The sequence below is a fragment of the Cavia porcellus genome, unplaced genomic scaffold (genome assembly GCF_034190915.1).
Source record: "Cavia porcellus strain 051 isolate PalLab524CR breed Dunkin Hartley unplaced genomic scaffold, mCavPor4.1 scaffold_6, whole genome shotgun sequence".
Taxonomy (NCBI): domain Eukaryota; kingdom Metazoa; phylum Chordata; class Mammalia; order Rodentia; family Caviidae; genus Cavia; species Cavia porcellus.
This window is the reverse complement of record NW_026947489.1, coordinates 85,165,334-85,187,988: the sequence shown is the minus strand read 5'-3', so window position 1 is coordinate 85,187,988 and position 22,655 is coordinate 85,165,334. Positions and strand designations below refer to the sequence as shown.

General features: G+C 42.1%; 1 protein-coding gene across 2 annotated transcripts; it reads right to left on the bottom strand.

Annotated features, from left to right (window-relative positions):
• Positions 1 to 1,179: 1,179 nt before the first annotated feature.
• On the bottom strand, positions 1,180 to 7,397 carry Tmem100 (transmembrane protein 100). Of its 2 annotated transcripts, XM_005002365.3 has the most exons (3): positions 7,270 to 7,397; positions 3,913 to 4,062; positions 1,180 to 2,463 (listed from the first exon to the last, which is right to left on the bottom strand). In XM_005002365.3, exon 3 carries the CDS (start codon positions 2,395 to 2,397, stop codon positions 1,993 to 1,995), a length of 405 nt encoding a protein of 134 aa, XP_005002422.1. In that variant the 5' UTR covers positions 2,398 to 2,463; positions 3,913 to 4,062; positions 7,270 to 7,397; the 3' UTR covers positions 1,180 to 1,992. The 2 variants fall into 2 exon arrangements, with proteins under 2 accessions (XP_005002422.1, XP_013004946.1); XM_013149492.3 differs by lacking the exon at positions 7,270 to 7,397 and having other exon boundaries at positions 3,913 to 4,175.
• Between the last annotated feature and the right edge of the window lie 15,258 nt (positions 7,398 to 22,655).

Below are 22,655 nucleotides of genomic sequence, written 5' to 3'. Positions count from 1 at the left end.
CCACATTTCTAAGAAAATTTGGGGGTGAAAAAGTGAATGGCCTCACCAGAGAACAAAGAGATAGCAACTGGTGGCAGAGCAGTTACTCAGATCAAGGGAGGCTTCCAGGAGGCGGTGGCATCGGATCCAAAGTGGTGATGTGAAGCAGGAGGACTGGAGAGGGCTGAGGTGGGAGAAAAGACGGTGTTATCATTATAGGAGAGGGAAAAGAGAACTTTGGGCAGACACAAAGGCAAGAGAGCCAGCTTACAGGAGTGGTAAATAGTCTGGCCAGCCCAGTAGGAGCTTGGGAGACAGAGTGAGAGTGAAAGCTGATACATCTGTTTGGAGCAGACAGGAGAACCTTGAACCTTGCCTGTGAATTTTCTTCATACAGCAACCAGGAGATTGATTCTCTTAGGGTGGAAAGAACTGTGTCAAACTCACCCTTCTCCCCAGCCATTGAATGAGCACAGTTCCACTGTTTCTCCTCGGCTGGGAAGGACTTTGACCGCCTCCAACACCGCTAAGGCGTTTCCATTTATCAAAGCTACACAAGCACTGGAGAGCCCTTGTGCCAAAGGATTTCTGCCATATTTAATTAAATTTCTCAATGCAACTCCCGAGGAGAAGGCTTTTCAAGGAACGTACTAGGCTAGGCTTTATTATTTTTTAACCAAGCTTTTAAGTATTTGTGCCTATTTTCTCGTACTGGCCTAATGTGGTTTAAACTATGAGAATGAGTAATATTTCTGGTTGGAAGTGTGGGGTAGCGTCCTCATTGTGGGACAGTTCACTATCCACAGACGAATTCAAACGATAACTTTATTTATACAGTGTTTGAGCCCATACAGCAAGCAGCCTGCAAAACTACACAATGCCTGGCCTATACCTGGCACACAGAAACCTGTGCTGAGCAGATAATTAGTGATTAATTCAGGAATAATGCGATTCACACTACCCAGGACAGCATAAAATTTTTTACTTCAGGCATTGATTTCCTAACTATAATGACATAGAAACACTTAACACGTAAGTAAGTGTAATAGTACTATTCTTCATAACAAAGAAATTTTTTAAAAATCTTCTAATGTAGTTAAGAAGCAAAATGTCCATTTGAGAAAAAAAAAACAGTATTTCACAAATGAAAACAGGGAAGATGGACAATTTGAGACTGCCATAAAAATCAAACAAACACCATTTTTAAAATTTCAGCAGCAATGAGTATTTATTATTCTGCATAAGATGTACATTGAATTTTTATATAAAAATCATCAAAAGTGCTATACAGGATTATTTTAATATTAATTTAACCCCCCACATCATCTAGTAGCTATACTTTTTATTTTACTTCTGATCCATCCTTGTAATCACCTACAACTGTCCAATGTTACAATATAAAAAAATATTAGTTTATTTTGCAAGGTAAAGTACCACCAGTGATGACTTACTGAGAGTGAAAAATGAAACACCAAAGAACCAACATATGGAAAAAACATTGTCACAGAATGTGCTATGTGGATGTGAAGTCCAAGGCGACGTAGACCTTTCTCTCATTTACAGTGTCTTAAGGAGTGTGAATCATCGCTCCAGGACACCCAGTTTGCCGTGCCAGCGCTCTCTCATTATTTTCTCATCCTTCCTTGACTGCTTTCCAAGGGAACCAAAGGCTGTCTAGTGCTGTGTATCGCCTGTGCCTCCCACCAAAGTGTTCAACGCAAAGAGAAAGCTGTTTCTTCCATCTTAGTAAATAGCCCTTAGGAATAAGTTTGTCATTAAAGAAGTCATTCACAAAGAAGACATTAAAGGAAACAGGTCACTCCTCACAAACAAAGACTCCATGGAGCCTCCTGCTTCACCCACCTCTGTTTTTCTAGTCTGCCCCAAAGCCAGGGCCATTCCCTCCCTGGATGGTTCCAAGGAGAGAAGAACCAGGCCCAGGATGAATGAATGGGCCAAGCAAGTCAGAGCAGGTGATTTCAGGCCCCACGTCCCATTTGGTCTCCTTCTGTCTTAAGCGAACAAGCTTCTCTGATTGACCACCAGAGCCGTCTGACTCTCTCTTCGCTTGGCTATCTTGCCCCTTTGTCTCACCTTCCAGCACAAGGCACTGGAGGCTAACAGGAAGAGTCCCAAGGAGAGAAGAACCAGGCCCAGGATGGAGATAATGGAGCCGTGGGAATTGAAGCTGTAAGCCACCGCGGTGACCACTATCCCAGTGATGAAGACCACCACGGCGAAGGGGATGACGCAGCGATAGCAGGAGAGCTCTGCGCCCCCTGTTGCAGCCATCAGCTGACCCTCGCTGACCAGAGGAACTGTGGTGACCACCACTTCGTTTTGGGGGGTTTTCTCCATTGGCACTGGTGTGACGGATTTCGGGGCTCCCGGGCTCTCTTTGGCAGGCTCTTCAGTCATGTTTACAGTGGTTTTCCTAGCTGGGTTCACAGCCTAGAGCTCGAGGATCTCACCAGGGTGGAAACTCTGGAGAAGACAGGAAACAGTATCAGCGAACTGCATGAGAATGAGCCCTCCTGTGGAAGACAGTAAGCCCCTCCTTTCCTGGAGCATCCCTGCATGTGAAAATCAACTTGGCTTTTTTTCAGATTGGTTGCATTCTCTTTGCATTTGGCAAAAACAAAACAAAAACAAGAAAAAGCCGAGAAACAAAAAAAATGGGACAGATATTAAAAGCAGAAAGCGCTTTTCAGTGTTTTAATATTCTCTGGCAGTCTACAAGTTTTTTAAATAAGCTTTTTCATTTTTCAATAAGCTTTTTCATTTTGTTCATTGCTTCTCTTTTCCCTAAACTCAGAAAAGCCTGGATGTGACTCCAAAGACAGTCTCATTTAGGAGGAGAGTACATCATAAAACAGTTCGTTCCATAACTCATAGCAATTTAAACGTTGCCAATTTTGCCGGGCATAACACACATTCTTTCCAAACTGTCACCCATTCCCTGCTAACAAAATCAATGTCAAGACCAGTTGCCAGCACACATACGATGCTCTTCTCCATCACCTGACTGCCCACGGGTCTTCACTGTGTCACTACTAAACACAGTACAGTTTGTGCCCATATCTTTAAAACCCTTCCCCTAAGGGCAGATAGGCAGTTCAACCAAAAAACAAACAAACAAATAAAAACAATCAATGAGGTAAGGATTTGTAATCAGAAATGTGGCATCATCCTCCTATCCATCTGAAAAGGGGAAAAAAAATCCAACAATTCATGGGATATAATTCTGTGTTCATTTTCCAAGTAATGATTAAAATCGACTCTTAGCTTTCAATTTACAAATTCTGCCTCAAATTCAGCAAGGAATTTTGATGTTCTGTATGCAATGTTGTGTTTAAACCAGCATGCTAGATAGCCAAATTTGACATTTCTTCTTTTGCCATGTGCTTATGTACGAATACAACTAATGCCTTTCTAAATATTTTGAGCCTGAAAACTTCAGGAAAAAACTTGATCAAAAGCATCTGGCTAAAATGCTCCTATGAGAAATTGATGAAAAATTTTGTCTCTGATCACACACGTGAAGCCATCGTCTCGCATCCTAGAGAAGCTGAGGGGGTCACAGTAACCCAGAGTTTCCAGGAAGACACCAAGAGGTGTTTTTAGTGAGATTTATCTGTTGAATATATTAAGCATCAAATGAAAATTCATGCAACCTCCCCATTCAAATCTCGCGGGTTCTTTTCAGCCTTGGGAAGTCAAAATATCACTCTCTGAGCAATGAAAACCTTAGAGCTGCCTGCACGCTTTTAAGTTCTAATCACTAGATTAATTCACTGTTCAGTGACAACATAAATGTTGCTAGGCCAATTAGCAGATATTTGATATCCTTTCTGGAGACTAAAAAAAAATTTTTTCCCAAAGCTGCAGTTGTGCTAAGCTGGAAAGATCTGCCCCCAAACAATTTACACATACCTTGAGGAGAGGCTGCCCATTCCCAGGGAAACCTCTGACGTTAGAGGGAAGAATCAGTCAGAGTTGCGTGTCTTCCTTTAACTTCTGAGAAAGAAAGAGCCTGTCATAGCGGTGGGATCAGGAAAATGACAGGTCAAGCAGGGATTTCCTCTGGGGAAAAGAAATATAGATATGTGTATGTATAAACTTTGCTGTAGGTCTGGATTTGAATCCTGGAGGACTCTTCCTTCAGGCTACCTCTTCCCCTCAATGAGGCTTGTCTTTTCCTCTCTTTCTTTTTATTCCCTCCCCCTCTGGTCTGCCCCTCCCTAACCTCCCTGCCCCCGGTTCTTTTCCCTGCAGATAGACTTCCAGTCCTGGCTTCCCCCTACGCTGCTTGGTGACATGATAAGTCAGGATCATTTCTAGAGTCCCCAGAGACCCGAGCCAGCTTTTACTTTTATTTCTCTTGCAGCATTCATGAAGCAGGCTGCTCTGAATTACTCATTTTTTCCCCAGCCAACCTCCAGACCTCCCTCCTACTGCCCAGAAGGCATTTTTAGCAGAGAATCCCAGAGTCAGCGATGCAGACCCAGCAGAGGGGACAGAGCTTAGGGACAGACGCTCTGGGGAGGCACAGAAACAGCCTTGACGTCAATGAGCAGCTGAAATCAGCAAAAAAACCCACATTCCTAGGTCTCCTCTGTGTGATCCTCTGAAGCTTATCACGCACCCCACCCTCGTTTGATGTTCATTCATTTAGGAATGAGAGTGGGAAAGGCTAATGTTGGTGGTTAAGGGAGGAAACTGGTTGGTTTAATTTAAGCAAGATTGCTTATTATGCGAGCCAGGATGCAGTAAATTTGGCAACTCTGAAATCGTCATCCTGGTCTTCACCAATATCGCCTCCATTTAAAGAGCACCTCTGATGGGCATGGTTTAATACTAAGAAACACTGCACATGATCATTAATTTTCATTAGTTTATTAGTGAGGAAATGATGACTCAGAGAGGTTAAGTGACTGGAGAAAGACCATACAGGAAGAAAAAAACCAAAAAAACAAAAAATCTAGGTTTGAACCCCCGCCATTAATACATCCATAAATCTAAATGTCGATTCTGGTTCAGTAGGCCTACGCCTACACCTAGATGTTTCTGGCCCACTTTAAGGAGTGACATATTTTAAAACACCCAAACGTGTGACTTGACATCTTCTATTCTCAATTAGTAAAATTAAGTCTGCTCCAGGCTAGCGGTATAGCTCAATAGTGTTTAAGGCCCTGGGTTTGATCTTCAGCACAACTAAAAAGTAAAAAACAAACAAACAAAAAAAAATTAAAGAAGTCTATTCTGGCAGCTATACAGGGCCTCCTAGGGTTATGCTATAAGACAGGCATTTGAAATTTTAAAGTACTTGAAATACATAAGGCCTCAGAGCATCTCTTGAGAAAAAAAAATGGAGATAATACAGGGAGACTAGTAGAAACTCATCCCTATGCTTCTATAGCTGAAAATTATCCGTCATCCATTTTTAAAATTTTTTTATTTTTATTTATTTATTTTTTTGGTACCAGGGAATGAACTCTTGAACTCACACTTACTAGGCAAGTGCTTGAGCCACTAAGCTAAATTCCTAGCCCCAATGCCCATGTTTAAAATCTGCACAAGTGTTACTAACTCCTTGTAATATATTTTGAACCTACAATTCACATTAACTCTTGGAAGAGGTTCATATTTTTACCTTTCTCTGCAACTGTCAGATTTTTCCCGCTGCTGGGAGAGCTGGGATGTTCTCAGATGTCTCACCTTCTCTGTGATGCCCCACTCTTCCCAGGCTTGTCTAGTAACAATGCCCTGATACTGCTACAAAGGGAGAGGTACAAGTCCTTTCCCCCAGAACAGAAGCCAGAAGAGGGCTTTTTTGTTTCAGAAGCTAAAGATGAAAAGTCTGAGGCCTGGCTGAGTCAGGCGAGCCCAGCACACTGAGGTAGCCGTGGCCTCTGTCATCGTGGTTTTAAAACCCGGGACCTAAGAGGACAGAGGCACCTTGGACAAGGAGTGCATCACTGGACCTTGAAGACCAGAGTCAGATTCACTTAGAACCAGTGCATTTAAGAACCTGAAAAAGTGTTCTTGGAAGATAGAAGATGGGAGAGAAGGGGCTAAGCGATCGAGGTTCTTAGGAGAGCAGCGGACCTGACAATGGGCACCTTTGGGGATTTTGGGGGTTTTTTTGAGGCACAGTATCACTGTGCAGTCTGTGCCAGCCTTAAACTCACTATGTAGCCCAGGCTGACTTCAAACTCACAAACCCACAATCTTCCCTTAGTAGTCCACATGCTGGGAATACAAAGGAGGCAGAAGGAAAGAAAAAGAAAGAAAGACAGACAGACAGACAGACAGACACACCAAGGAAGCTCTGAGCACCACCTTATGCTGTTAAAGATTATGCTTCCTTCTGAGGTCAGTGGTGCACACTCAGGAGGCTGAGGCAAGAGGATCACACGTGTGAGACCAGCCTGGGCAAGTTAAGGAGACTTTGTCTCAAAATTAAAAATAATTTTTAAAAAGGTTGGGAATATAGCTCAGGGGTAGAGCACCCTGGTTCCATCCCCAGGACCACCTCTCAGCCATGCTTCTGTTACTAAAGCCAAAGCACATGAAGCTTCTGGAGGCTGGCAACACCTTTTCCCTTGGTGACCTAGGCTTAGTCCACACCGAATGTCAGTGAGTGCCTCTGTGCCCTGGGGCCACAGGCAGGTTTACAGTAATTGCTGATAGATAACAAGCTTCTGCCTTCTCAGGCTCCAGGTGACCCGCTGCCCTCCATCCACACGGCCAGTGCCATCTCCCTGCCTGAATATGCAAACACACTTCCCCAGACTCCAAGCAGATAATCGATTCGGATTGATGAATTCCATGAAATAGGAAGCTTTGGGGTCTAGCTGAAGTGGTATCAGAAGAACTGATGCCTTTCAGGGTAACTCCTGTCAAACACGACTTGAAGAAACTACATCTTCAATGAAATTCAGAGATCTCTGCCTAAAGCCTGTTAAGAGTTTATTCTTTCCTGCACCCTGTCCCTGAGAAGGATTAAACACGGCGGGGGATCCCTGCAGGGACACCTGTCCCCACAGCAGAATTTCATCCAAAATGCAACCAGCCCACATTCTGCCAACTCTCTCTTCACCAGAGAGAGGAAATCTCGCCGGCTCTTTTTCTTTTAGCTCAGGGTTTCCAAGAGACTCCTTTAAGTTTGGAGAACTTTTCTGAGAACCTCAAATGCATGAATGATATCAGTCCTCCCTACCTCCAACCCCTGACGGCAGTCTGCCTTTCTCTCCCAGATCTTTCAAACAGCAAGGAAAAGATCCTTACCTTTCTCCGCCAGAATGAGACTGAGACAGCTGCCAGCCCTGCAAGCCAGAGGGAGACGCAGCCCGGCACTAGGGACCGTAAACAAAGTACTCAGCGAGGCTTAAATAGTACAATTAAGGGACCGGAGACAATTTGGTGAAAGGAAATCCTTTAAATGCTCCTCTCTATGAGACTGTAGTCTATAGTTTTTAAAGAAGAGATGAAATGTAAAAAAGAATACCTTGCTTTGTTTTTATTTTCTTTCCTATGCTTATTGAGGCATTCATTTCCCACGTTTTTTCCAATCTGAAGCTCCAATTCTGACACCACACGTCTGTAATCATGTGGACCTACAGTCAATAATCCCTTTGTAAGATTCTTTTTCTATATTCCTGAAAGTGTGGGGTTTGGGAAGCTGTGAAAGTGAGAGGGGCTGTAACACTGTAATATGCAAGTTATAAAAGAATTCCTGGTAAAAATGCTGTTTGGTACCTATGTGAACCTTCTTCCTATGCAAGGAAATGATGGTGTATTAGAAAATCACACCTCTGTGGCTATCCAAGGCATCACAGACCAGAGCTGGAAACTTAATGGTATGGAAGGAATTCTCCCAAAAATTTTTTTTAAAAAATCATTTTTCTTAGAAATAAGATTAACTGATTTGCTGGGTAGAAGGTGGCTATGGAGCTGGAAGAAGACATGGAGGATGGTGACTACCAGGACAGAAATCAACTTTCCTGTTTTTTTCAGTACCAAGCAGAGGTTCAGACTCCAGGCTGCCAAGGGGACATTTTGCAGTTGCACAAACCTGTTGACCTAAAATGTCCCCTTGGAGAATGTTAGGCTTTGCATTTTGAGAGGAGAACCCCCACCCCAAATGCATTCAATTATTCACTCATATTTACTTTCAGTTTGCTTTTGCTCAGTGTGGTTGAGTTGGCTCATTTCCAGCAACCCAGAAGATGCCGCTTCACCCCCTGTCCTTGGTCCAATACGCACAGGCCTTTGATCTCCAGCATCACCGGTCCGATTGGATTCAGGAACCTGGCCAGTTTTTCTCCTCTCCAATGTGTCTTTTAAAGGCGTGTCTGCACTGATGTTCTGAAATCATGGAAAATTTGGAACGTGATCTGTGCTTTTGTGTTCATTGCAAAGAGCAGGTCATGTTACCATTCCTCCTCTCCTCTTTCCCACCCCCCTCAAGGCACTTTTCTTTGAGGTCCAGGACATTAAATAAAAATACTGATAGTAACAAGAACAATGGGTATGCCTCGGTTATAAATGTGTTTGTTTGTTTTTTTTTTTTTTTATTTGCTGGTCAGTTTCCAGATACTGGAACTTCATCGGATACACAGAGAACAGAAAGATAACACAAGTCTTTTAGACACACATCATGGCCTCATATTCTCTTGCCTATTTTTTTTTTCTGAGTACCTATAAAAGAATTCAAACAAGCTGATTCATGCAAGTAAAATGGTACAGTGGACTTTCAGGAAGATGAAAGAAATCAATTCTCACTTCAACAAATAGCAATTGTCTGCTGAGTATGGTGATGCATTCCTATAATCTCAAGACTCTGGGAGGCTGATGCAGGCAGATTTCAAGTTCAAGCTCAGCCTGGACAACTCAGCAACTTAGCAAGATCCTGTCTCAAAATAAAACAATGAAAGAAGGCTCAGACTATAACTCAGTATGTTATGGTTTGTACCTAGGTGTCCTCTTAAAGCCTCATGTAGTCATTGGTGCGGCTTTTCAGGGATGGTTGGATCTAGGTTGTATCTGCTGGGATCAAAATGGGATGCTGGAGTTGATTCAGGATGTGATGCTAGGATTAGGGCTGCCCCACCTTGGGTGTGAGTGGTACCCACCCTGAGTGTGTAGCCTGAATAGGATATAGGGGACAGAAAGAGGGTCTCTGCTCACGGTTGTGGATTGCTGCTTGTCACTTGGCTTCTTCACTGTGCACCATGAGCTGTTTCTCCTCTCAAAGCTGCTCTGCCTTGGAGCCAGCCAACTGTGAACTGAGACCTCTACAAACTGTGAACTAAATAAACTAAAAAGTAAGATATAGTGAAGTTCCTGAATTCAAGCCTCAGCCATGAGCCCTCCACTCAGACCTCCTACACAAAACACTTGGTTGCTATTCTGGCCTCAGCTGAGAAGAATCCTTTTTTTTGAAACAGGGTCTCACTATGTAATCCAGGCTGGCTTTGTATTTATGGTGCTCCCGCCCCAGCCTCTGGAATGCTGGGATTACAAGCATGTGCCACCACACCTGGCTTCCATTTTCTTGTTTGAAAAATACAAGTTGTATGCTGAGATTCCTATGATTCTGACACAACCTCACATATTTTTCACAACCCTTTATAGTCATGTACTTTATTCTCTGGAGGCCTAGGACAAGGAAGCACAAAGTAAAAAGTTATAGTGCACCGAACTGACATATTTTTGACACAAGTGGACACCAAGACCAGCCACCCATTGTGATTACAGGCCACTTACCCTGGAGCATGCAGGAAACCCACCATACTTGCCTTTTCCCTGGGAAAGCAAGGGAAAGGAAGAGAGGGAAGGGAAGGGAAGGGAAGGGAAGGGAAGGGAAGGGAAGGGAAGGGAAGGGGAGGGAAGGGGAGGGGAGGGGAGGGGAGGGGAGGGGAGGGGAGGGAAAGGGGCACAGTGTCCCATGTCACTAACCCCTGTGCCTAGCAATATGAAACCCTTTAATCCTGTTTATAGAAACAATCTTGCCATTCTTGGTGACAAATATTCCTCATCCTGTCCATAAAATATTATATACAAATATTACATGATACTAGACCTCTCCTAATCAGCCATATTTTTAGGCTTTGATCTGGGGATTGGAAACCACCTTGCAACATGTAAAATTCCCCCAAACTAATCATCTTTGGCTTCCCTGAACAAGTCAGTTAGCTTGTCTCTGTTTCATATTCCCAGAGCAGAAAATACTTTGCGGCTGCGTAAGCCACCTGCAGTCACGTAGCACGGGTCTTAAAATGATTGGCTGGCAGCCATATGACCCCCAAGGGATGAACACCACAGTAAACCAGAGATCAAGGGCTCTGTGATTGGAGCTCGTGGAGAAGCACAGGCTGTATTTGCACAATAAGCAGCTTTGTTATTTCTCTTTTCTCTCTCTCTCTCTCTCTCTCTCTCTCTCTCTCTCTCTCTCTCTCTCTCTCTCTCTCTCTCTCTCTTTGGTACCTAGGATCAAACTCACAACCTCTTACTTGCCAGGCAGGCGCTTATGCCACTGAGCTAAATCCCCAGCTGCTTGAGGGAGAAAAGAATGGAGACACGGAGGATGGCGGTGTAGCCAGGTGTTAACTCTAAAGCTGGCTCTTTGACTCCGTGTGGACCTCGACAGCACACTCAACAGGCTCAGCACGAAAAGGTAAAAAGCAAATGACACTTGCCTGGCATTGGTTACCCAAGTACACCAACGCGTATTTTAATTTACTGGTGAAGGGGGCGCTGAAACTCAGCAGGGTTAAGTACCTTCCCAGGATCTGCCACTAGGGGCGCCCAAGTAGGTGCCTTTGTCTCGCGTTGGGCCAAAGGACCCGCTGCCTGCTGGCTTTTATTAGATGGAGGGCATGCTTCTTAATAGAGCTTCAGTTTCTTCAGCCGCCTTTTCTTGCACGCAGGTTGGCGTGCTTGCTCTGGTTTGGCTTTAGGAAAATGCTCTGGGAAAGGGAAAGTACTGCTGTAGGGGCATCCCTAGATCTCTGAAAGGAAATCTAAGGATTAAACTGTGTTTTATCTCCAAGCATCGGGACAGAGCTGAGTTACTGAGCAGGTCTGGGTGGGTTCATGGCTAGGACAGACATGGGCTGGTACCCATAGAACCTGTGGGAGACACTGTGGTAACAGGAGGGCCATCAGAGGACTCACTGTGCCTTTCCTCTTCCCTCATGAGCATCTCAGTACTTACTGAATTCTAGCTGAGTGGATGCACATTGGTGAAAATGAGACCTCTGCTCTCAGGGAGCTCACAGTCCAGAGCAGGAGGGTGGTGGGGTCACCAGTTCAGGGAATCTTTTCACAAAGAGAATAACAGGCTATGAGATGTCCAGGGAGAAGTAATCCATTCTGGTCTAGGTGTGCAGGGGTAAGAGGTAGGAATAGAGTTTTCACGGTAGATGGGTGTTTGACATTGTAAATAAAGAACAAGACAGGGGTTGTTTTTGGTGGAACAAACAATCTATATCCAACACAGCTTGGAAAAGCCCAAGTTTTCTATAATAGCACTGAATAGCTTGTTTAGCTGACTTTTAGAGAGTACAGAGCAGACAAAAGAACAGTCCAAATGAGACTGGAAATAGTTTATGGTCAGGTTATTGCCTCAGTGATGAGTTTGGACTTCATTTTGAGAGCTATGTGGTTTGAACAGGATGTCATAATCCCTTCTGTGCCTTACAAATGATGGCCTGGTGTTACAGTGCCAGGGGAGAGAGACAGGGGGACGGGGACAGGGGAAAGGAGGTTGGAGCATTAGTTAGGAAGCTTTCGCGATATCTAGGTGAGAGGCACCGATAATGGGAAATGTGGACAGGTGGGAAGTTACTCCACTGGGGTAGAATCAGCAGAACTTGGCAATAAATTTCATGTCAGGGAGGCGGGCAACAGAGAATAGTTTGCAAGTTTTTATATTCTCGATGACTAATAGCTTGGTGACATCAGCAAAACCATAGGGGCCAAGACAAAGAGAAGGTACGGGGTGGAGGACATGAATTTAATTTCATTAGCATAGCTACTCGCTTCTCCAGGGTTGAGACAAATGCTAGAGAAAGTTCACATCACCGATTGACCCTTCATTTATGATTTATTGCCCAGATTAATGCTGCCGCAGGTTCATGGGTGAGTTTTCCACTAAAATTATGAGTGATGTTTTAACTCACTTTATTCCATAAACATACATGCACAACTGCTGGTACATACTTGTGTGTTTTGAGATTGCAAATTTTCTCCACAGAACAATGAAATATACTGTTTTTACAATGAAATATTTTAAGAACTCCAATTTGAGCTTTTAGTTGCATGTGCTATATAGGAAGACTATATTTAGTATAAGTTTAACTCAAAACTCCTTGAAAAAAGAACATACAATACAATTCCTTTGTTCAGTGCCAGACGCACAAAAGGCATTCCATAGATGTTTTGTGGTAATGAAAATGTTTTCTCCATTTATTGTTCACTACTGAAGGCTACTGCTCCTGCAGGATGGTACATACAGAAGACTCCAACTTCCTCATTTCATATGCGGCAAAACAGCCTTTATCTTATCAAAAATTAATTTTATATTGCCCCATGAGTTAATACACCAAAAAAAAAAAAAAATAGCCACTCAGATGCACTCTAGATTTCTTTAGAAATGCAATACTTCGGTCTCATGTAATTTAAGGAAGCCTTCATAATGACATTTCCCATGATTGTATTGATTGTCAGAATATCCTTAACGATGGTATTGGTCTTTTGCATATAAATGTATAGCAAAAGAGTGACTTCATTGAAACCAAATGCAAACTTGAAAACTTAGATAATTATTCAAGCTTATTACTCAATTATTCAAGCAAATATTCAGATATTTAGTACTAACTGCACTGATTATTTTTTATAGCTTTAAGAACATAGTTGTAATATAGGATGTCATACATGATTATACCGTATCTAACATATATATTTTATAAGTATAATTCCATTATAATCCTTCAACTGTTAATGGCACTTGTACAGTATTCTTTGAATGGTAGATACCATGTAGATTCAGTCATTGGGTTTACCTAATGAGATAAATAGATATTTATTAAATACTTTATAAGGTGCAGCTTTTATAGATTTATTATTTCATTTAATGCAAATAATATAAGATCTAGATACCAGAAATAGTCCTGTTATACAAATGAAGAGGTTAGAAGACTTGCCCTGGGTCATATATTGAAAAAATGATGGAGTCTTGGACCAGAACCAATGCCTGATCTCAGACTTACCCTCACAACCATTGTGGAATATTGCCCTCAGATGATGGACTTACTTTCTGTAGTTCATAAAAAGTAGATGCTCACCCAAGAAGAAACTCTTAGGTTTTGAAATGATTATTTAGTTGGAAAACAAAACAAAAGGAAAAACAATGCAATTACCTTCCCACAGACCTTTGGCAGTGGTGCACTGTGCAACATAGGATCAGCTCACAGAACCTTTTTGAAAGCATCTTACAAAGTCTTTGATGTCTATGGCTTGGGTGGGTAGTGGGAAACAGAACAATTTGCCCAGCTGAACTAAGTTCATAATAGAACTGTTTATCTTAGGGACTTATCTTATGGAACAAGGCAGAGAACTGATCTTTTGCTTGCTTTCCTTAGACAAAAATTCTAAAGTCTTGTTTCGTAAAGGACACAGCAAACCGCTGTCTCTTTCTTGTTTACTTAAGTAAACTACACAGGAAAAAGGCATGATTGTCTTTGTAAGAGCAATGTGAAGCTTGGTAAGCCAGTGATCCCCAGAGAGTGCATGGCCACATAATGAGAACACGATGTTTCTTCCATCGGGGCAGAGGGAGGGCACCCACTTGGACCCAGTCAATAATTCTGTCACTGATAATTTTGGAAGACTTCCAGTTTGATGGACTCGATAGTCTTAGGGGCATTTTTCTCCCTTGATTTCCTTCTTGCTATTTATTTTCTAGGTTCAGCTTAGTTTGGAAAAAATTTCTTTGCAACACTAATGGGACTTGATCCTTCTTTTCCAGGGTCACAGCATAAGGTTTTGGAGCGCTTCCACAATAAAATTAACATCTTTGACTCTCCACTCTTGTGCAATGAAAATAGTCATGAACTAAAAGTCAGGAAACTTGGGTTTGAATTTTATTTCCTTTTTGCGGCTATGGGTAAGTTATCCAAACCTCTCTGAGTCTCATTAGTTAGGTCTTAGTGTTCTATCTGTTCTTTCTTTTTATTCTTTTTTTTTTTTAATCCTCTTGAGATGAGACAACTTGGGGAAGTAGTTAACACTGCTATCAAACTACCAGGACAGCTGTAGGAAGCCTCTTTTTAAAAAAATATTCTCTGGTGCAACGTCTGTCAGCAAAGGCATTGACCTTGTATTGTGGATGTTCATCTATTTCCACGAGAAGAGGGTCACAGGCAGCTGGTGCAGAGACTGATTTCACTGCAAAGATTTTCTCCAACTCTAAGCAAAGATTCTAGCTTTCCAGAGTGTGCATGTTAATTTCCATGCTTGCTGACCTAAGCCAGTGCAGTATGGAGCACAGGGCGTTCAATAGCAAAATCCACTGCAAGTTCAGTGTGAAATCAAAGCGGCAGGGGCCGGAATGCACACTTGTGAGCCTCACCCTGCTGTGATGACATGACGTAAGTCTGAGACCTCAGTTCACAGTTTTATGTGACAGGACATAGGAGTAGCCAACTTTGGGGGAAAGGGAAAGGAAAGCCTAAGGATGATTCTCTCTGGGAACAGGAAGCAGGTCCTGCAGTCAACAAGGTTTTTGGAAAGAGGAGTTTAATAGGCTTTGTAGAAACAATTAGGCTGCCCAGATGCTACCAAGAAGGAGCATTCAGAAGGAGCAGCCCCCATACTGCTAGAGAACTCCTCTCAGTCCCTTTAGAAGTATCCAGCTCAGATTTTCACAAGATGGATTACAGCAGAGAAAGGGATAACTCTGCACACCCGTTTCCTTCCAGAATTCTCTTTATTTTCCTTTTGATGGGTTTGTATTACAAGCATCACATGTATCCTGTATACCATCAAAGGCTTGAGCTACCTGCATCAGAATTGCATAGGGTGCTTCCAAACAATACAGTTTCTGGACTCTATCCCAGCTCAACTGTGTGACCACATTGTCTCAGGACATTGTGTGTGTGTGTGTGTGTGTGTGTGTGTGTGTGTGTGTGTGTAGTCTGCATTTTAATTCACATCCCAGATGAAATATGAGATTCTCTGTTCAGCACTATGATGGCAAGCTATGGGTCTATGACCATAACCACACCAGTTCCCTAGTGAAAACCCACCTTTGGCTGCCCTTCCTCAAAGACCTAAAACCTCACAGGGACACCTGGGCCTCCGGTGTCTCCATTTCTCTCTAGCATAAGCTCCAGTTTAAGATAAACTGCTACTCATAAACACAACAAACTAGAGCTTATTCCTCATACCTGACTGGTTCTTACTCTAGGATACTCAAGACAGTGTTTGCTCAGGTCTTCATGACCACTTCAACCATCACCTGCTTCTAGAACTCTGCCTTACAAGTCTTTCTCCATCTGTAGGCCAGGTAGGCATGAGTTTCTTTCCTCACAGTGCTCTATGTCAGCCTTTTTTGCTCTGGGCACTTTTGATGTTCTACACTAGAAAAGCTTTTATTGTGAAAGTCTCTCTCGTTCTTTCAGAATAATAGCAAAGCCCTTGTCTTCTCCTCACTGGATGCTGCACACTCTGGTCATGACAACCATACTCTCTACAGAAATTGCTAAATCAAGCTTGGTATGATGACACATGCCAGTAATCCCTGCACTGTGGGAGGCTGAGACAGAAGTATTGCAAATTTGAGCTTATCCTGGGCAAGTTAGCAAGTGCTTACTAAGACTTTGTCTTCTATATAAAAAAATAGAGAAAGGGCTGGGAATGTAGATCAGTGTGAAAATCTTGGGGCCAATCCTCAGTACAAAAGAGAAAAGAAAAGAAAAGAAAAAGAAAGAAAGAAAGAGAAAAGAGGGAGGAGAGGAGGGATAGAGAGAGATGAGAAAAGACTTGTTAAATCACCACAAGAGAGAAATTGTCCTGACTTGAGAATACTGCCCTAGGCTTTCATAACTCTTACCCTCGGCAATCAGGTAGAAAGTAGCTGCTTGTTCATCTGTAATTTTAGAGACCGGGCTTCTCAAGAATAAAAAGCATACAGCATCTATTTTTGTGTTACCTGTGCAAAAGAGAGTCTTTACTGTATGATTAGACCAACTGTAGACAAATCTTGAACAAAACTCAATTGAAATGGTAGATATCAAAAACTCTAGTGAGTCTTAGGTGTTTTTAAATATGACTGCAGGCAAATGAGGCAACAGCTCTGGGGATGTGTGTGTTTCAGTCACTCTGTCATCCTCTTTCCACAGGATAGTCACACCAGCCTTGCTTCTCTGGTTCTCACGTGAGCAGAATAAGGCGGATATGTGCAAGCATAAAATGCTAAAGGAGGGGAGGAGAGGAGAATGGGAAAAGAAGAAGAATTAAGTTATATTCTGTACAGGTACAAATTCCTGGCACAAATGTGACCACTATGCATATGTAAAGTGTACAAATAAAATTAATTTTAAAACAATAAGGAATAGAATGCAAGAAGAAGCCTGAGGAAGCCAGCAGGTCCTAAGAGAGCCTGCTGTCTCCTATGCAATCTCTGGCCCCAAGTCTGGGTGACACTAACAATTCCAGTTCCCCCAAATAGTAGGATCCTCTCTAATCCACCTGGAGGATTTCTTTAATGCAGAACAACCCAAGTACCAGAACCCTATGGGAGATAATTGAACCCCAGTGTAGAAGAGACTGACATACTGAACACTTATGTGCAGAAGGCCTTACACTCTGGACATGCTGAAGAGCAAACACTTCCCTCTCTCTAGCTGTAGGAAGGACCAGACCAGGACAAGGGGACCTTCTCAGGCCTAAGTCTGTCTCATGCTGTGTCTTCGAGGTGCTGCACGTTCCATTCTGCTCTGCGTCATTGGTTCTGGTTCTATGCTGCAATGACTGGCTACTTCCTTGTCTCCTAAGCCGTAATATCAGTGCTGGGAAGTGGGCAGCTTCGGCATCTGGAACTGCTCAGAATTCCAACCATGTGGACCATGCACCTCATCCTCCTTTGTGAGAAACACTGTTTCCTCCAACACATCCTATGAACTAGCCTCTTCGATTATTTATTGCCTGCAACAAGGACTTCTCTCTGGCTCCCTCGCTCTCCTTGGTTTGCCTGTTTTATGACTTCCTTTTATACCCTGGATACTCCATCACTGGTGCCTCTGTTATCCCAGGGCCGTGGTAGGCTGATTTATGGACCTCTGTTCCTCCCTGTAGCAGAACTCCTTTCTGCTCACATTCAACAAAGGACCCAGTTGCATGAAAATGTGGGCCTCATTTGCTGAAGGCCACTGTCACCCTGTGAGCCCCTCCAGCTTCAGCTGCTCATGGTTTTTCCCTTAACCGCTTCTGCCCCATCATGGGCACTGCAAAAGCACTTAGCAATGGTAAAATTTAGCTAGTCAAAAATATTCTTTGAGCCGCAAGGAGAGATGGAAAATCGTCTCGTCCAGCTCGTCCACTTTAAACCAGGAGTACTGAAGCCTGAAGAGGTTAAGTGACTCATTCATCAGTATTTTCTTTGCAGTTTCTGACCGTCTCCAAAGGTCAATCTGAATCATTCTATGACTCATTCTCTCTCTCTCTCTCTCTCTCTCTCTCTCTCTCTCTCTCTCTCTCTTAAGGTCTTTACACTGGACTACATTTCCAGCCCACATTTATTTTTAAACTTCTTTATTTTGAGACATGGTCTTCCTAAATTGTCGAGTTGCCCAGGCCAGACTTGAACTCTGAATCCTTCTGCCTCAGCCTCCCATCTCAGCTCGCTAAGATGACTAAGGCGTGTCAGTGAGGGTTTTTTTAAAGTTTAAAATAATACATTTCTTTCAGTACAGATAAGGGGTGAAAAGCGTGATCAATGTTGCTCTTAAAACAATGAGTTCTGTGTTTCCCCTTTCTCCATACTCACAGCATTTGGAACGATGAACAGATTTTTATTTTTTTGTTCATTTTACCCCCGCAAAGACAATGAAATATCTTTTCATGCAAATTGAAAGTAACTCCATTCCATCTTCAACTTTTTTATTACATAAAAGATTATTTTTTTTCAGATTACCCAGATTGTGAAAAGGCTGCCACCGAGAAAATTCTATCTCTGCATAACCGCTAACATTTGTCCATTTCAGAGTTTTAGAGAACAGCAACACGGATGCCCCACTGGCGGTTCCCTGATTGCTCTTCAGAGCTTTATTTGGAGGCCTGGCAGCCTGCTGCAGCCTCAGGGTGCTGAGTTCCACCCTGCTGATCTAATGGTGATTCCTTAAGGATTCAGGGCAGTAAAACAGTGAAAAGAAGTGTGCTGGGGGTGGGGGATGTGGTGGTCTCCAATACTAACACGGCATTTCAAAGCTTGGGTTTGTGAAACATAGATCCAAGAAAAGAACACAACTATTATGCCCATCACAACTGTTTCTTATAAAGAGCACTTTCGGGCAAAAACAATAAGCAGGATATAATCTCATTCATTGCTCTTTTCATTTGGAATGAATGTCTCCCAGTTGGTATTCGGAAACTACCCACAAATCTAGACTAATTAATCCAAACACCAGAGTCATGAAATACAAAGTCTTTTTAAAGTGGAGGTCTAAGTGGTGGCACATGTTTGTACTCCTAGCACTTTGGGAGGCTGAGGCAGGAGGATCTCTGTGAATTCAAGGCTAACCTGATCTATTTAATGAGACCCTGTCTTAATAAATAAATAATAAATAAATAAATAAATAATTGATGGAGATCCAAAGTTATGTGATTGGTGTTAGCACTAAATATTGCTTTCATGGCATGGTTCTAGTGGGGTCAAGGTAGTTTCTATGTCTGAAGGTTTCTAGATTATCAGACCAACAGCACAGTGAAAATCATTATGTCCACACACCCAGGCCTGGCCATGAGAACCTTTCACTTTGCTGCATCCCATAAAACACTTAGCTTGCTGTTTCTTCCTCTTCACAAGGAAGGATTATTTTAAATAGGTATAGTGTGAAATGAAATAATAAACATGACAGCAACAAATAAACCAAAAATTGGTATGTAACAGATTTTGCACAGGTATGTAACGGGCCTGTTCTTTAATAAAAATCCTTACCTAAAGTCTGGGCATACGTCTTGAAATGTGAGTTAAGAGTTTATTCATACACATTACTTCTGGTAAACCTCCAGTTAGGTATTCAGTGACTCACAATTGTATGAGCTCACAGTTGCCAGAACATTTTACTAATGACCTGCTAGTACTGATTTAAGAAAAGGACAGTAGCTATTTGAACAGATTTCCTCAGATCTTCAGTTCGTTAAGCATTCATGTTTGACCATGAAGTTGGTAGAAAAGGTGCTAAACAAAACAAGTCTTTTGAGGGTTTCTGCGTCAACATGGTTATAAAGTAAGACTTACCTATCATGAATTCTTTGCATATTTAGTCATGGAAGAACATATTTCCACACTTGGATTGACTGTGATTTATTTCAATACTTATTTTAAAATTTTATTGAGGCCAAACTTAGTAAGACATCCACTTAAATTTTTGAGTGTATATCCCATTATTGATGATAGTTATTTCAGAATTAAGGCAAGTTAGCATGCAGTTCAGTAAAATGCATATACTTGGAGACATATTTTTTCAGTAGGTCTTGCTTTTTTTTTGGTACAGAAGATCGAAGTCACGACCTTGTGCTTACCAAGCAGGCTCTTCTTGCTGTTTTTTTAAAGAAGCATAGAAATTTCTGTTTGGATGTTTCTTTTTAGCCAACTAATTTTAACAAATGCTTTTTAAAAATTCCTTATTGAGGCTGTATTAATGTTTATAAGCTGTGGCTAAACTTATTAAGATAAATTTTACATAGAGATGTCTGTATATAAATAGATGTCAGTGTCTTGAATAAAATAAGCATTTGATTTTTTTTTAATAATCCACTGAAATGGAGTTATGATTCTCCAGATAACATAGAGCCAAACAATTTTGCAATATAGCTGATATCCAAATGGTGATTGTATTTCTATGATCTTTTGGAAATTTTTTTGGAGAGATAAGCAAAAATGAAGTCAAAAGTGTCATGAAACCTTTCAAACCAGCTACACAACAGCTTTCTCCCTCCGTTTTCTTTCTCCTCTCTGCCCTCTACTGACTACACACAGGCATTGAAATTAGCAAATTTAACTGTTGAGCAACATCACAATTCTGACTATTCTGTGACCAAAAATCCTAACATGTAAATTATCCCTTTGAAGAGCTGTAATGTCTTCTTTTTTTCTTTTTGTATTACACCAGGAAAGCCAAGGCAAAATATAAAAATGAGACAATATGAACAAGCTTGAGTGGAAAATAAAAATCACTTGCTAACTCTACCCTCAAAAGAACTAACAGCATACACCACATCATCTATTTTCTTTATATAACTCGTATATGTTATCATCCTTTACAAGTATATACAGTGTGAGAATTTTACAAGCTTATTTTTAATCCATTAACTATAGAAGGCAAACTTTGTGTTGTATGGTTTAGATCGGGGGTGGGAGGCAACAGTGCTTGTGTAATCCGGCCATGAGGGCACCACAAGCATCAGTGGCTTAATCCACTAATAAATCCATAGCTAAATGTCTGGTCTGGGAGAGCTAGATGACAGGCCTGTACCCTTTAAAGTCCTCAGCGTTGTTGATACCACTTTTTAAACTCAATAAATGATTGTTTAGAAAAGGAGAAAAAAAGGTAGGACTATGATTCTATTATATATACTTTTCTATAAGTGCTAGCCCAGTGGTTTTTAAGTTTGTTTTTGCAAGAACCCTCTGTGGCTCATAAATTCTTTTGCAGATGCCATGGATTAAAAAAAAAATTAAAAATAATAAAAGAAAGAAAAATAATTGGTGCAGCTCTTGGAAAAACTATGGTGAAGTTATCACTGTTTTCCCCCTCTTACAATACTGTCTATCTAGAAAACTGAGCACAATTTTAGAACCAATGCAGTAAGGAAATGAATTGAGGAAGGCGCTCGTTCACCTATGTGTAAGTGAAATATGTATTTAGTATGCTGGGAATCCCACACAGAGCCTTGCACATGCTAAGCAAGTGTTCTACCACTGTGCTATGTCTCCAGCCCCAGTTTTTTTTTTAACTTTATTTTATCGAAGAGACATTTGGTTCTTAAGTAAGTGCCAGTTGTATGTAGTGACATAGGTCACAGTGGTGAGGACACACAGGGCCCTGCTGATGAGTCTATGATTTGATGGAAGAGAAAGATGCTCAGTTAATTACAGTCTGAGATCAGTGTAGGACAGCACTTAGCCTTTATTTATTTTTTCATTCACTTTATTGTTTTCCTCCTGTCCCCACTTGGGATACAAGTCTCATCAATTTTATGAAGGAAAATAAAATCTGAGGTGAGGTCAGGTGCTGGAGGAGGAGAGCTGGTGGCTCTCACGCTAATACATACTCAAGGGCTGGAGAGGCCTGAAGAGTGTGGAGTGAGCAGGTGACGCAGGCTTGACAGGATGGGCAAAGTTTCAATTGTCAGTAAACTCTTGACACGACCCAGAATCTGAAGAACTGCAGTCTCCTGAGCTTGGCAGAGGAGGGCAGAGGAGATGAGGATAGCCATGGAGTCAGGAACCAGTCTGAGAACCCAGAACACAGAGTCCACGTTGCACTTAATGCAATGCAAAGCCACCGAAGGGTCATGAGGAGGAGAATGATGTCACCTACTAGCATCTTAGCCTGGCTGTGTCTCCCACTGCAGAATGGACTCCAGCAGGGAGAGGCCAGCAGGGCCTGAGTAATCAGCAGTCAGGGGGAAGGTTGTGGCTTCAGTTCTGGTGGGAAGCACAGATAAGAACAAAGTGAACAAAAAAGGGATGGAGGAAGCAGAATGCACAATTTGTTGGCAAATCAAATGTGGGGTTTGAAGGGAAGAGAGGAATACCATTGTAAGATTTCCAAACTTTGAAACAAATTCTTACAGACACATGACCCTAGTGTGTTAGAGAATAGTGGGGACCCTAATGAGTTCTTTTCTTAGATGGAAATTTATCCTTGAAGTCACCCACACACATTCTGTATTCCCAGAAGATGGCAGCCAGGTTTCTGACCCAGGCCACCACTATAGGGATGATCCAGGGGCATGGGAGAATGACCTGATATTTCTGTCAATTAATATGAGTGTTGCTCTGTACTCAGGGATCACAGCCCAGTGAAACTCTAGACTTTGGGCTGAAGTGTTCTGGTGCTGAACTCAGATTCCTTGCAGTGATTAGTCAGGGAAGCGGAAGGGACTTGGTAATACAATACATCCAGTTTGCCTCTGGAACTCCCTTACTGGAAGGAAGATGGATGATGACTTTATTTTCTGATCCCTTCCAGGACTGAGACAAAGCTAGCTTTCTGAACTGTCAATTTCACAGAATGTTTCACATTAAGTCTCTGTGTTAACAGGCAAAACTGTAAACTCAGATTTCCTGACACATGATTTGCATGTTATTTATATGAGCGGGCTAAGTATACTAGAGATGTTCAGTCTTTATGAAATGTGTGACAATATGTTTGGGCTTA

What these genes read in the sequence shown, in the direction of transcription:
- Tmem100 (XM_005002365.3), bottom strand. Translation starts at nt 2,397, where the DNA reads ATGACTGAAGAGCCTGCCAAAGAGAGCCCGGGAGCCCCGAAATCCGTC.